The sequence below is a fragment of the Arachis ipaensis genome, chromosome B03 (assembly GCF_000816755.2).
Source record: "Arachis ipaensis cultivar K30076 chromosome B03, Araip1.1, whole genome shotgun sequence".
Classification (NCBI taxonomy): Eukaryota; Viridiplantae; Streptophyta; class Magnoliopsida; order Fabales; family Fabaceae; genus Arachis; species Arachis ipaensis.
The window spans coordinates 45,622,876-45,638,979 of record NC_029787.2 but is presented as its reverse complement, the minus strand read 5'-3'; the positions used below and the strand labels follow the sequence as shown (position 1 = coordinate 45,638,979).

General features: G+C 37.0%; 1 protein-coding gene across 1 annotated transcript in view; it reads right to left on the bottom strand.

Annotated features, from left to right (window-relative positions):
* Positions 10,929-16,104, bottom strand: part of LOC107633129 (uncharacterized mitochondrial protein AtMg00860-like) — a 7,179-nt gene continuing 2,003 nt past the window's right edge. Inside the window, exons 2-5 of the mRNA XM_016336764.1 lie at positions 12,719-12,759; positions 11,930-12,049; positions 11,571-11,639; positions 10,929-11,447 (exon numbers count right to left, since the gene is read on the bottom strand). Of these exons, the coding sequence (XP_016192250.1) occupies positions 10,929-11,447; positions 11,571-11,639; positions 11,930-12,049; positions 12,719-12,759 (749 nt within the window). The remainder of the gene's footprint in view (positions 11,448-11,570; positions 11,640-11,929; positions 12,050-12,718; positions 12,760-16,104) is intronic.

Sequence of the window (16,104 nt, the reverse complement as noted above, 5' to 3'; positions counted from 1 at the left end):
CTCTGAAAAATCATATTGACTTGCTGAGTCAATATTTTATTCTGAGCCAATATGGCATTCAGAGTATCAATTTCAAGAACTTCCTTCTTCTGAGGCGTCCCATTACTCACAGGATTTCTCTCAGAAGTGTACATGAACTGGTTATTAGCAACCATGTCAATGAGTTCTTGAGCTTCTGCAGGCATTTTCTTTAGGTGAATAGCTCCACCTGCAGAAGTATCCAATGACATCTTAGCTAATTCAGATAGACCATCATAGAATATATCCAGGATGGTCCATTCTGAAAGCATGTCAGAAGGACACTTTTTGGTCAGTTGCTTATATCTCTCCCAAGCTTTATAGAGGGATTCACCTTCTTTCTGCCTGAAGGTTTGAACATCCACTCTAAGCTTACTCAGCTTTTGAGGAGAAAAGAACTTGGCTAAGAAAGCCGTGACCAGCTTATCCCAAGAGTTCAGGCTATCTTTGGGTTGAGAGTCCAACCACACTCTAGCTCTGTCTCTTACAGCAAACGGGAAAAGCACTCCTCTTCCTGTTCAAAAATTCCTGTAAGGTTGTCTCTGGATTGTTGTATTTTAGCTTCTCTTAGTTTCCTTTTCAGAGTTCTTTCAGGTTCAGGATCTGCTTCAACAAGAATGTTCTTGTCCTTGCTCCTGCTCATATGACAAAGAAGGGAATAACAAAGAAAATATGGAATCATCTATGTCACAGTATAGAGATTCCTTTGTGTGAGTATAAGAAGAAATGAATGGAATGTAAAGAAGAGAAGAGGAAAAACTCGAACACAGAGAGGGAGGTGGTGTTCGAATTTTTGGATGGGAGAGAAGTGTTAGTAAATGAATAAATAGAAGGAGATGAGAGAGAGAATTTCGAATTTTAATTAAAATAAAAATTAAATTTGAAAGTTAGATTTCGAAAATAAATTTTAAAAAGGAGTTGATGATTTTCGAAAATTAAAGGAAGAATAAAATTAAAATTAAAATTTAAAATAATTAATTTCGAAAATAAGAGAGAGGATTAGTTAGGTAGTTTTGAAGAAGATATGATTGAAACAAAAAGATAAGATTGATTGAAAAAGTTTTGAAATTTGTTTTTGAAAAAGATATGATTGAAATTTAAAAAGATATGATTGAAACAAAAAGATAAGATTTGAAAATCAATTTTTAAAAAGATTTTGAAATTAAATTTGAAAAAGATATGATTGAAATTTTAATTTGAAAAAGATTTGAAAATAAAATTAAAAAGATTTGATTTTGAAAACTAAAGTTGATTACTTGACTAACAAGAAACTAAAAAGATATGATTCTAGAGCTTAAAGATTGAACCTTTCTTACTAGGCAAGTAACAACTTAATATTTTTGAATCAATCACATTAAATGTTAGTAACTAATTCGAAAATCATGAACTAAAATTAAGAAAAAGATTTTTGAAAATTAATTTGAAAAATTTTTTTGAAAATATTGGAAAGAAATTTTGAAAAAGATTTGATTTTTGAAAAAGATTTGCAAAAGATAGAATTTTTAAATTGAAAATTTGATTTGACTCATAAGAAACAACTTAATTTTAAAATTTTTTGAAAAAGTCAACTCAAATTTTCAAATTTGATGAGAAGAAAAAGGGAAAGATATTTTTGAATTTTTAATGAAGAAAGAGAAAAAAATAAAACGTCATTTTTGTGTTTTTCTCTTTTCTTTTTGGATCAAAATAAAGAATGCATACAAGAACACTATGAATGTCAAGATGAACACCAAGAACACTTTGAAGATCAAGATGAACATCAAGACTTATTTTTGAAAATTTTTAAGAAAAGAAAAACATGCAAGACACCAAACTTAAAAAGTTTTTATTCTTTAGACATTAATAATTCAAGAATGCATATGAAAAACAAGAAAAGACACAAAACAAGAAAATATAAAGATCAAACAAGAAGACTTACCAAGAACAACTTGAAGATCATGAAGAACACTATGAATGCATGAATTTTCGAAATTTTTTTTTTAAAAAAAAAATAAAAATATGCAATTGACACCAAACTTAAAAATTGACTCAAGACTCAAACAAACAACATAAAATATTTTTGATTTTTATGATTTTATTAATTTTTTTTGGATTTTTGTATATTTTTATTTTTTTGAAAACATATAGGGAAAAGGAAGCAATGAATTCAAAGTCCTCAATCAAGATTCCAGGAATCATACCAGGTTAGTCTAAAGCTTGATGGCCAGCCAAACTTCAGCATACCAATTTGAAACTTTAGAATTCATTCTTAAAAATTTTAAAATAATTTTCGAAAACAAAGGGAAATTTTTTTTTTGAAAAGAAAACGAAAAGAAAGTTACCTAATCTGAGCAACAAGATGAACCGTCAGTTGTCCAAACTCGAACAATCTCAGGCAACGGCGCCAAAAACTTGGTGTGCGAAATCGTGATCATTCCATTCCTTGGTAACGGCGCTAAAAACTCAATACGCACGTTCATGATCTTATATCTGTTTCACAACTTCGTATAACTAACCAGCAAGTGCACTGGGTCGTCCAAGTAATAAACCTTACGTGAGTAAGGGTCGATCCCACGGAGATTGTCGGCTTGAAGCAAGCTATGGTCACCTTGTAAATCCCAGTCAGGCGGATTAAATTGCTTTAAGAAATTATAGTGGATGAAAATTAAATAAAATATAAAATAGGATAGTGGTACTTATGTAATTCATTGGCGAGAATTTCAGATAAGTGTATAGAGATGCTTTCGTTCCTCTGATCTCTGCTTTCCTGCTGTCTTCATCCAATCAATCCTACTCCTTTCCATGGCAAGCTTTATGTAGGGCATCACCGTTGTCAATGGCTACATCCCATCCTCTCAGTGAAAAAGGTCCAAATGCTCTGTCACGGAACGACTAATCATCTGTCGGTTCTCGATCATACTGGAATAGAATCCATTGATCCTTTTGCGTCTGTCACTACGCCCAGCACTCGCGAGTTTGAAGCTCGTCACAGCCATCCCTTCCCAGATCCTACTTGGAATACCACAGACAAGGTTTAGACTTTCCGGATCTCAGGAATGGCCATCCATGGTTTCTAACTTATACCACGAAGACACTAATAACTCGGACTCGGTCCCCTGTATTAGATATCCAAGAGATATCCATTCAATCTAAGGTAGAACGGAAGTGGTTGTCAAGCACGCGTTCATAAGTTGTGAATGATGATGACTGTCACGATCATCACATCCATCATATTGAAGTACGAATGAATATCTTAGAAGCGGAATAAGTTGAATTGAGTAGAAAAACAGTAGTACTTTGCATTAATCTTTGAGGAACAGCAGAGCTCCACACCTTAATCTATGGTGTGTAGAAACTCTACCGTTAAAAATACATAAGTGATGAAGGTTCAGGTATGGCCGAATGGCCATCCCCCATGATCTAAGAACTAAACGTCCCAAGATGATCCGAAGATAGTAAAAAGTCCTATTTATACTAAACTAGTTACTAGGGTTTACAGAAATAAGTAAATGGTGCAGAAATCCACTTCCGGGGCCCACTTGGTGTGTGCTTAGGCTGAGCTTGAAGTTTACACGTGGAGAGGTCATTCTTGGAGTTGAACGCCAGTTTATAACGTGTTTCTAGCGTTGAACTCCACTTTGCAACCTGTTTCTGGCGTTTGACTCCAGAATGCAGCATGGAACTGGCGTTGAACGGCAGTTTACGTCATCTAAACTCGGGCAAAGTATAGACTATTATATATTTCTGGAAAGCCCTAGATGTCTAATTTCCAACGCAATTGGAAGCGTGCCATTTGGAGTTTTGTAGCTCCAGAAAATCCACTTTGAGTGCAGAGAGGTCAGAATCCAACAGCATCTGCAGTCCTTCTTCAACCTCTGAATCTGATTTTTGCTCAAGTCCCTCAATTTCAGCCAGAAAATACCTGAAATCACAGAAAAATACACAAACTCATAGTAAAGTCCAGAAATGTGAATTTTAATTAAAAACTAATAAAAATATAATGAAAACTAATTAAATCATAATAAAAACATACTAAAAAATAATGCAAAAAAGCGTATAAATTATTCGCTCATCAGCCCTCAAAGAACAGCTAGAAAAATCTTAGACTGTGGATTCTGGTGGCCTACTCTTTTTAAAGATGCTGCTGTTTTTTGTAAATCTTGTTCCCATGCCAAAGGTTTGGTAATATATCCAAGAGGGATGAGATGCCTCAACAGATTATGCTTTTCTGTGAAATTTTTGATGTTTGGGGCATTGACTTCATGGGTCCATTTCCAAACTCTAATGGTTACCTTTATGTATTGTTAGCTGTAGATTATGTCTCTAAATAGGTGGAAGCAATTTCTACCCGTACTGATGATGCTAACACTGTTGTTTCCTTTGTTAGAAACCATATTATCTGTCGCTTTAGATCACCACGAGCAATCGTGAGTGATCAAGGCACTCACTTTTGTAACAGGAGACTAACAGGATTATTGAATAAGCATGGGATTGTTCACAAAGTAGCAACAACTTACCATCCCCAGACTAATGGGCAAGCAGAGGTATCTAATAGAGAAATAAAGTATATTCTGGAGAAGATAGTAAAGCCTCATAGGAAAGACTAGAGTGCCAGGCTACAAGATGCACTTTGGGCATATCGAACAGCATACAAGACACCCATTGGGATGAGCCCCTTCCGCTTAGTGTACGGAAAGGCTTGCCACCTTCTAGTAGAGGTGAAACACAAGGCTTTCTGGGCTGTGAGGGAGTGCAACATGAATTTTAAGGAAGCTGGTGCTGAAAGGAAGCTGCAACTAGCAGAATTAGAGAACCTTCGCCTAGAAGCATATGACAACTCCAGGCGATACAAAGAGAAGATGAAGGCTGTCCATGACAAGCACATAAAAAAGAGAGAATTCAGACCAGGAGAGTTAGTTCTTCTTTATAACTCCAGACTGAGGCTCATGCCAGGCAAACTGAGATCAAGATGGGAAGGTCCCTACAGAGTAGAAAAAGCAGAGCCATACAGAGTTTTTCACCTGTGTCATCCTTCTAGCTCCAAATTCATCAAGGTCAATGGACATCGCCTAAAGATTTATCATGGTGAGAAGATGAAGGATCACAAAGAACTAGAGGTCTTCCTCTTGTAAGACCCACCAACAGAAGCAGAATGAGTTTGAAGAACGTCCAACTTAAGGACGTAAAAGCAAAGTGCTAGGTGGGAGACAACCTACCATGGTATGATCGTTCTGTTTCAGTCTTAGTTTTATTTTATTTTATTCCATTTTATTTTTCTTAGTGACTCTTCTCATAATCTCTGCATATAGTCTGCATTTGCATTTGCATTCTGCATAAAAAAAAAGAAGCACGTGACGCGCGAGCGTCTCTGACGCGTCCGCGTCATATGTTCATTCGAAACAAGAAGAAAAGAAGTAGAGAGTTATGCGGGAGCGTGGCTGGAGGCGTGCCTTAGGCACAAACTCGCCCACGTGAACGCATCCCTGACGCGTTCGCGTCACTTGAAAAACTAGCCTCCCACGCGTACACGTCACCCACGCGCACGCATGACCCTGCAAAATCGACGTAAAAGGGTGTATGGTAGAGAGTTATGATGGAGTGGGGCTAGAATGGTGCTGGAAGCACAAGCCCTATCACGCGTACGCGTCTCCCATGCGTACGCGTCATTTTTTTTACAATTAGGCCATTCACGTGTGCACGTCACCCGCCACGCGCACGCGTTACCCTGAATTTTGGCAATGTACGTATGAAACAGAGAGTTGTGCTTACGCGAGGCTGCACTCGCGCCAATGGCACAAATCAGGTCACGTGTGCACGTCACCCACGTGTCTGCGTCAGTTGAAAATAGCGCCAACCACGTGAACGCGTGCTCCACGTGTCCGCGTCGCCTGCGCCACACAATTTATCCAGATCAGTACCAGAATTCTTATCTTTTCTTCCCCAATCCTAATTTTTCTTCTCCCTTCTTATTTCTCTCTTCTTCCTTCTTTCTTCTCTATTCCTTCTCATTTTTTTTACTTTCTCCCTCCTTCTCTTTCACATTCATTATTAAGGTTCTTTTCTTTTCTTCTTCCCCTTTTTACCTTTTCATTATTATTTTTATTTATGTTTTCTTCTTCTTCTTCTTTTTACTTTCATTATCTATGTTTTCTTTTTCTTTTTTTTTTCTTTTTGCATTCTTTTAATTGGTGTTGAAAATTTATTTGGGTGACTGTTTTCTTCTATATTTTGCTTGTGGATTATTAAGAAATTATTTGACAATTAATATTAATTCTTAAGGGTTGCTTGCATGTTCAAATTTAATACTTTCAACAACATATTTACCATGCATTCTAAGTGTTTGTGAAAAAGCCCGTATGGCATTGTACATATTTAAATATTCTATTCTTCTACTTTAACACCTGTTTTTCACAAAACCCTTTTTCATATATTATTGATTGAATATAATTACCAATACAAACAGATTGTTAGTTTGAAACACTTGATAATCAAATTGGGCAATTAATGCTTGATCTATGCTACTCATGCCTTTGCCAGCATGCCAATAAACATCTTGCATCTAATTTCCATAACATGCACTTGCTATATTTCCATTGATGAACTTGTCACATGTAGTCGCGACCATGTGTTAACGACATCCTTCTTTACCGTGCATTGATTATCGCTTGTACCATCCTTTTCCTTGCTCTAACCCTTAGTTTTAATGTTACTTTCTTTTTCCCTTTTCAAGATGGCCACTAAGAAAGGTAAAGAGAAAGCTACTCCCAAACCACCAGCAAGGAAAGGAACAAAAAGAGCACTAACTGCGGAACCTTCTTCAACAACAGTAAAGCCCTCAACAAAGCGAGTCAAGAGAATCATCAAGGTCGATGAAAAAGAGAAAGCCTTTCCAGCAAAGGACACTACGCGGTTCACTAACCGCTACTGTGAGCAGATGTTCCCCATCCTGGCTGAGCAGAACTATAATAATGAGTACCTTCTCATCCTCCCGACCAACATTGTTGAATTTGTTGAGCCCCGAATTGAACGAAGACAATGGGGATTCCTACGGAGACAGCCACGGCAGGTCAATCTCTCATGGGTAGTTGAATTCTACTCAAACTTTTACATGCCATCCCTGCAGTCTGTCTATGTCCGTCAGAAGCAAGTCCCCATAACTGAAGAAGCCATTCAGCAAGCTTTAGATCTCCCACCTGCTCCAGAAGAATGGGACGCATTCCAAAAAGCCTCTTTTAAGCGCCAGACATACCAATTTGACTGGGACGCCGTTCTCAGAACTATAGCACAACCTGGCAGCAGATGGATCTATGGATACCATCGATCCCGACCTAAGGGAATATTGGCTTCCGCACTCACCTTGGAGGCTCGAGTATGGGCACAGATTATGTCCCATTACGTCTTTCCAAGCACTCATGAGTCCTACTTCACTGCAGACATGGCTGTTTTACTTTGGTGTATCCTTACAGACCAGCCTCTCAATTTACCAAGACACATCCGGAATGCTATGGGACACGTACAGATTGCAGAAAACATATCTTTTCCCGCTTTGATTTCAGATCTAGTCTCAGCAGCCGGAGTCTCCTACAGAGCTGGCGACACCAAGGCCATGCTTCCACGGGATGATCAGTACGTCCCTAACGGGAAGTACATCAGACCTCCAGCAGCAACTATCAACTGGAGCACAGAACCAGCGAAAGATATCCCTTTTCCTTCCACATCATAAGCACCTTCAACAAACCAACTGCTCCATCAGATACTTGAGAAGCTAGACCGGCTTGACCGGAAAGGAAAGCAAGGGGAGCACCGTAACAAGCGTAGATTTACATACCTCAAGGAGCTGATTGTTGGCAACCACCCACCTGAAGAAGACCAGACACCCCGGACTCCACTTCATTTACCAGCACAGGGAGGCATGATGGTCCTGATTGTGGAGATGCTGCTACCAGCCCCCCTTTGTTCCTGACTGATGGCACCGAGGACGGTGCCGAGCTTTAAGTGTGGGGTGTTCGGTCAGTACCTGACTTCCGGAGGTAATTTCTCTTTCTTAACACCAACAAATTAGTAATTTTTCTTTTGTTAGGATAGGATAGATAGCATAGAAATAGGTAATTGCATGCATATTCTATTTTGTTGAAAAATAATATGTTTCTTTTCAAGACTTTATTTTAAAAAAAATTTTACTAATTTAAATCAGAATTTTTTGTGTTAAATTTGTTTGAAGGTTGTAATTCGGAATATGGTTTAAAGTTAGAACACACAACCTGTGAGAATTTGAGCTTAATTATATGGTTACAATATTTAACCATAATGTTTTATTCTTGTGTGTTTTCTTCTCTATGATTGTAATTTTTATTTTGTTCCATCCTATATATCCAATGTTTAATGTGTTATATGCATGCATATGAATGAGGCCATTATTTTATTAGCTCACTTATCCTAAATAGCCTACCCTTCCATTCGCCTTTGTTAGCCACTTTGAGCCTTTTAATCCCATTTGTTCTATATTTTACCACATCACTAGCCTTAAGTAGAAAAACAAGTAATCACCCTAATTGAATCTTTGGTTAGCTTAAGATAGAGATTGTGTGTCAATTAAGTGTGAAAAAACTGTGGGAACATGGGTTAATAGGGAATATTTCTATTTCATTTAAATATTAGGAATTTGGGTACCTACTCATGTGAAACCAGAAAAATTAAAAAAATCCATGTGCATTGATAATGTTATGTTTATTTTTATGCTTTAAAAAAACATATATATTCAATAAATAAATAAATGAATAAGGGGACAAAATTACCCCAATACTAAGTTAAGATCAATGCATGTGTGATACAAGTTAAGAGAAAAGTTGATGCATGAGTATGTGATACAAAAGTGGAAAAATTTTGGGTAGCTAGGCATGAATTTAAAAGTATGTAGAGTATGTATAGGTGAAGGCTTAGGTTGATCAAGGATTCAATTTATAGCTCACTTGGCCATATATATATATCCTTACCTTTACCTTGGCCCCATTACAACCTTGAAAAGACCTCATGATGTTTGCATTGGTACATTAAATACTTGTTGATTGGTTAGGTGAAGAACAAAATCTAGAAAGCATGATTAGAGAAGAGTAGAGTGATTACCCTATACACTTGAGTGATTAGAGTGCACATATACTATTAGTGAGGGTTCAATGCTTGATTCTATATTCCTTGCTTTTATGAGTTGTCTTCTTACAAGTTTACTTGCTTTTACTGTATGATTTTAATTAGTGATATTTGATTTATATTTGTCTTGAAGAAATTATTTACTTTTAACCAAGTAGGCAAAAATCATTTTAGCATATAGTGCATTCATAGGTTGCATTGCATTGCATGAGTCTTACTTTCCCTTATTTAGTCTTTTAATCTCCTTGAGCTAAGCATGAGGACATGCTAATGTTTAAGTGTGGGGAGGTTGATAAACCATTATTTTATGGTTTATCTTGTGTTTAATTGAGTGGTTTCGTCAAATCTTTACCCACTTATTCATATGATTTGCATGATTTTATAATCCCTTCCTAGTTTTATTTTATGGTTGAAAACTTGCTTCCTAGAGATCTTTAAATTGTATATTTACTTCTCCTTTATACCATTTGATGCCGTGATCCGTGTGTTAAGTGTTTCAGGCTTTATAGGGCAGGAGTGGCTTAGAAAATGGAGAGGAAGCTTGCAAAGATATAAGGAACACAAGAAACTAAGGAGATGACCAGTGAGTACCGACGCACACGCATGGCTCACGCGAGAGCGCGGAATGGAGAAATTTACAGTGATGCGTGCGCGTGCCAGACGCGTACGCGTGGATTGGAGTCTGCACAAAAGATGTGCACGCGTGGACGATGCGTACGTATGACAAGGAAATTCGCCAAATGACGCGCACGCGTGACTGACGCGTACGCGTGACATGTGTGATCTGCAGAAATAACAGAAAATGCTGGGGGCGATTTCAGGCCGAGTTTTGACCCAGTTTTCGGCCCAGAAACACAGAATAAAGCCAGGAAACATGCAGAGACTCAACGCACATTCATATACTCTCATTTAGCATAGTTTTAGGATTTTTTAGATCTGAATCTAGAGAGAGAATTACTCTTCTTCTAGGTTTTCTTTACATTCATAGTTTATTGCTTTTGCTTTTGGATATTGAAGAGTCATCACCTCCGTTGAAGATACTATTCTAGTTTGATTTCTTACTCTTTTATTTTCTTAATTCTTGTTTAAAGTTACAATTGGATTATTTTCATGGATTGTTAATGCAAATGATTACTTTCAATTTTAATTAATTTTGAATATCTGTTTTATTTAAATTATCATGTCTCTTTTCTATTCCAAACTCTCAATAACAAAGATGGTATCCATGTCAATAGAGTAGATTTCCTACTTGACATGGGGGTTGATTAAGAGGAGACACTTGAGTTGGAATGCTCAAGTGGCTAGTTAAATTGGAAGTTGTTGGCTAATTCTGTATTTACTAATGCTAGACCTTCCCAAGGGAGAGGACTAGGATTTGCGAATAAGAGTTAGCTCAATTAATTGACTTTCCTTTATTTAGTAAGGGTTAACTAAGTGAAAATAACAACCTCTTTATACTACACTTGAGGAAATTCCAACAAGGATAGAACTTCCAATTAATCATTCCCCCAGTCAAGGCTTTTTAATTAGAATATATATATTTCGCTTTTAAATTACAATTATTTATTTTCTGTCATTCAACTCTCAAAATTCTCGAAAAACTCCTGATTAATAACTTAGCACCCTTTCTAGCAACTCGTTGGGAGACGACCTGGGACTCATACTCCCAGTATTTTTATTCTAAACATTTTGTGACAACCCTTCTAAATTGGTGAGGCGGATTTTTGCTGGTTAAGAGCTATACTCGCAATGCTGTTCTATTATATTATAATCTCTTAATTGGTCTAACTTCTGCCACGTATCAGCGGTCTTAGCTGACGCGATGCGTAAGCCACCACATTCCGATGTTGTATCAACATGCAACCCAAACCTTTCAAGGAAGCGTCATAGTACACTTCAAAAGGTTCATGCGGTTCCAGCAAGATTAGAACAGGTGCTGAAGTTAATCTCTGCTTCAAGGTTTGAAAACTCTCTTCACACTCTGACGTCCACACAAATGGCACCTCTTTCCTTGTCAACTTTGTCATTGGTAGCGCAATCCGGGAAAATCCTTCGATAAATCTCCGGTAATATCCAGCTAAACCCAAAAAGCTCCTGACTTCCGTCACGGTCATCGGTCTTTTCCATTCCATCACCGCTTCTACTTTAGAAGGATCCACCGCTATTCCTCCTTTGCTCACCACATGACCTAAGAACTTTACTTCTTCCTTCCAGAACTCACACTTCGACAACTTAGCGTACAACTTTCGCTCCTTTAGAATTTGTAGCACAATCCTCAAGTGCTCCTCATGTTCTTTTGCCGTCTTAGAGTAAACCAAGATGTTATCTATGAAAACCACCACGAATTTGTCCAAAAAGGGATGAAAGACTCTGTTCATGTAATCCATGAAAACAGCAGGTGCATTCGTTAACCTAAAGGACATTACCGCAAACTCGTAGTGTCCATAGCGTGTCCTAAATGCAGTCTTAGGAATATCATCCTCTTTCACCCTTATCTGATGGTAACCGGATCTCAAATTAATCTTGGAAACACTCTAGCTCCTTGCAATTGATCCATAAAGTCATCTATTCTTGGCAGCGGGTACTGGTTCTTCACTGTTACTTTATTTAACTGTCGGTAATCCACACACAAATGCATTCCTCCATCTTTCTTCTTCACCAATAAAATTGGCGCTCCCCACGGGGATACACTCGGTCGAATGAACCTCTTGTTCAGAAGCTCTTCCAACTGAGTCTTTAACTCTGCCAGCTCTATCGGAGCCATCCTATAAGTCGTAATTAATACTGGTCTGGCTCCCGGCACCAATTTGATCGCAAATTCAATTTCCCTCTGAGGTGAAAACTCAGGGATATCTTCTGGGAACTCTTCTAGAAAATCTTTAACCACCAGTATCTGATCTAAGTTCTAGGCATCACCCAACGCATTAGCAGCCAACAGAATATAACTCTGGATTAATAATTAGCAATTTTAAGGCCAAAGAAGCATGTTTTCAATCAAAGCACAACATTAGGAAGGAAAATGTAAAACATGCGAATTCAATGAATAAGTGTGAAAATAGTGGATAAAATCCACTCAATTAAGTACAAAATATACCACGAAATAGTGGTGCATCAGACGTGCTGAACAACAGAAAGCAAGAAGGCTAGCATTGCCAAGTAGCCATTGGCAAGCTCATCCCTCTTTGCCTCAAGAGTGAGGGCAGATTTGAAGGGGTCGAAGATGCCACCTTGGTGGAGGTAAGTGATGGCAATAGTGTAAAAAAGATGTGAAAAATTTAATAAGGTTCAAAGTAAGTCTAATCTTACAACTTCTATATACACATTTAACGAATTTCATAATCAATATAGCTTTTACTTTTCAAAATGCTAATTATTCAACAACAATTGCGAATATTGACAACCAACAACTACATTACATTGTGAAAAAATATGTATAGAGAGAATGATATGTGTAAAATACATTGTGTAAACTTTTCATTTTAGACTTTGACGTAACAAAATATAAAAAACACATGAATGAAAAATCAAGAGACATGCATGTTGTCCAAGGACAACCTTTACTCGAGATCATTACCTCAAATTTGACTTTATTGGGGAATGACCCAGCTCCTGAATCTAAGCATCACAATAATCAAGTATAAGATCAGTAACAATGACCAAACAATTTCGGTAACGAATCACAAAATATGAGCTTGCAACAAAGTTTCTAAAGTAACAAATTTAACTTTGCTCAAAAAGTTTAGATCAGGAATCTAACTTACACAAATAAACTATCTGACCCTCAAGACTTTCAAGTCACGGGTACGAGCTCACACCAAACATCCAACACCATTGAACTAGAATGCAACTTGTAACAACATACGTAAGTAGATCAAGGATTTCCACTACATGGAAGTTACTTGATACATGAGATGCCAAGCTCAACTTTGTAGGAACATATTCTACCTCCTCATAATCGACTCACATGAACTCGGCAACAAACAAATGACAGTTGGCCAAGGTAAACTGCCAAAAAGGAACTCAATTGCAACTCGACATACGACATCACAAGACTCTAATCCAGACAAACTATATGAAATCTACAAATAAAACTTAATGCTCGACCTTTGAGAAGTATCTAACTTAAGCCCCACATCCTTGGAGTCCATCTCAATTTGATCCTCGTTTGCCAAGACCCGACCTTACTTGGGCTACAAACCAGCTACAAAACCTTGTTGCAAAAATCTCTCTCTCTCATACTTGGTGACCAAACTTTCCAATCCCATGACTTAGCGGTTATAAACATGATTTAACTCCCAAGCTTGTAATTGTGTACTTCTCCAAAAAAGAATCTAAAGAAGTGATCAAAATTACACTAAACCTCTAAGATTCTATAAATACCCACAAGAGGTATGACAAGTTCAATCTTATATCTGATGCATGTTCATCATGAGTTGTTTATCTATGATATTTTATATAGAAAGTCAATAAACTATGCTCAATTATGAAGTGTTTTAGTGCTTAATTTGAATACTACTTTGATTGTTTTGAGTTTATAAATTCTTGTAGGAAATGATAGAAAAAGAAGCAATAAGAGCACTAATAGAAGAAGCACTCAAGCAACACTTCTAAAACAACATTTCTAGAGACAAAGTGGAGTTTTACTAAGCTTCTTTTGGGAGTTAAACAAGCCAATGGTTACACCTCCAGGGAGCACCATTTGTGACGTCTTCAACTCCACTCGATTGGAGTCTCCAATGCCACTTTTCATGATGCAATATGGCGCCTTAGACGCCACCTCTTATGGAGTCTCCAATGCCAAACAATTCACCTCCTAGGGACCAACGATGTGGTGTCTTAGACGTCATCCTTTCCCCTCCATTTATGGCGTCTCCAATGCCATTCCCCTTGGTCCTCCTTGGCATTTCCAATGCCAATTCTTGTGCATCTAAGAAGCTCCAATTGTGGCATCTCCAACGCCACTTCAAGCACCTCCGGGGCCTCCATTTTGAGCAACAATATGGCACCTCCAATGCCACAAGTTTGAAGCGTTTCTCCTCATGTACGCCTTCAAAGTTTCAAGCTAAAACAAGGCTTGAAATGGAGCCTCACATCCCACTTTAAAGCACACTTCGAAGACCACACTTTGAGCTTCGATTTTGGTCTTTAATAATGATGCATGAGCATCTTAAGCACTTTTCTTGGGCATTTCTCATAGAAAATTCAAGACTTTTGCTTGGTAATTATATGATTTTCAAGACTATTTTATTAGTACTTTGATTTCCTTGGTTTTATGATTCTTGTAGAAAAATTTTAGGAAAAGAGAAGCAAAAGCACAAGGAGGAACCAAGAATTGAAGACAAGTGCAAAGAGAATTCGTGGATGCTGTCAACCCTGACCTCATCACACTCCAGCGAGCATAACGTGAGCTATAGAGGTCTAAATAATGGGATTCTAACGATATTAGAAAGCCAACTTCCAGAGCTTTCCAACCATATCCAATAAGTCATACTTTTTTTCTGGAATCATGGCGCTAAACTCCGTGACATTGGTGTTTAGCACCAGTCCGCGAAGCAACCTTGGCGCCAAATGCCACAACTTCAAGTTTGGCGCCAGTTCCTGCACCCAGGGTGGTCCACACGTCCTCAGAAATGTAGTCTCGTATATTTAATTTATATTTGAATTTATTTTTTTATTAGAAAAAGATATTATTTAGGTTTTTTAAATTTAAATTAGGAAGTTATCTTAATCAATCTAGTTAAAATAAGATTAGTTTTAGAATTTGAATTCGAATTTGAATTAGTAGGAATTTTAGTATAAATAAGTGAGATCACTCACAGAGAAATGGCCTCTCTCTCTCTCTTTCTCACACTCTCTCTTCTTCAAAAATTTACAATTTTAATTTCTTAAGGATTCTATGAAGAACATGAGTTTCTAATTCTCTTCAGTTAAGGTTAGGAGCTCTGTTAATTCCATGATTTAAAGGTTTTCTAATTCTACCTTTAATTTATGAAATTGATTTCTTCTTAAGAAAAGGTTTTCGTTCCTCATCTTAAAGGGTTTGAATATGTTAGGAAACAATTCTTTTCTGATTTGAATTCTTTTAACTTCTTGAAAAAGTTGATTAATTAAATTAAGCTTGAAAACCAATTATCATGATTCTTAAGTTTTGAAAATAGATTGATAAGTGACATAAAATCAACTAGGGAAGATTCTTATGAATTGTGTGGTTTTATAAATCAATGGATGTTCTTCAACTCTTTTTTTTAAATAATTGACTAAGGGATTAGCAATTAATTAGGTTAAAGAGAAATTAAATCACCAAGGGATTGGAGTTTAATTATTAATGATTTTCCATAAAAGTATCTTTGCATGATTAAGGTGGAAAGTGAATAATATTAATTCGGAAGTTTTAACATCTCCAAAGCCTAAACTCTTTCATTCATATTATTTCTCATGCTCACTGTTTTCTTTCGTTTGCTTGCTGTTTATGTTTCAGAGTTTTTAAAACCTAATTTTTCATTGTCTGACTAGAATAACTACTTAACTATTGCTTGCTTAATCTGTTAATTCTCGTGGGATCAATACTCACTCACCTGAGTTTATTACTTGATACGACCCGGTGTACTTGCCGGTATTTTGTGGATTGTAAAATTCGCCATCAAATAAAGCCTACGGTATGTCACAATTGGTGCTTGAAATTGACAAATCATTGACCACATCTAATGCTCATCTAGCCCAACCAATCAAGTCCACAACAACTCACAAGGTTTAGGATATCCAAAAGAAGGAAGGAAGATCATTAGTAATAGTTAGTTAAAAAGTGCATTTGATTGTAATTTGAATTTCATTTGTAATTTAGGAGATCTTATAAATAGAGATTCAGAAAACCTTTGAAAGGGACTGGACTCTCACTTTTCAATTCCATACACTTGACTTTCTACTTCTTTCATATTCATATACCCATTTTATAATTCCTTG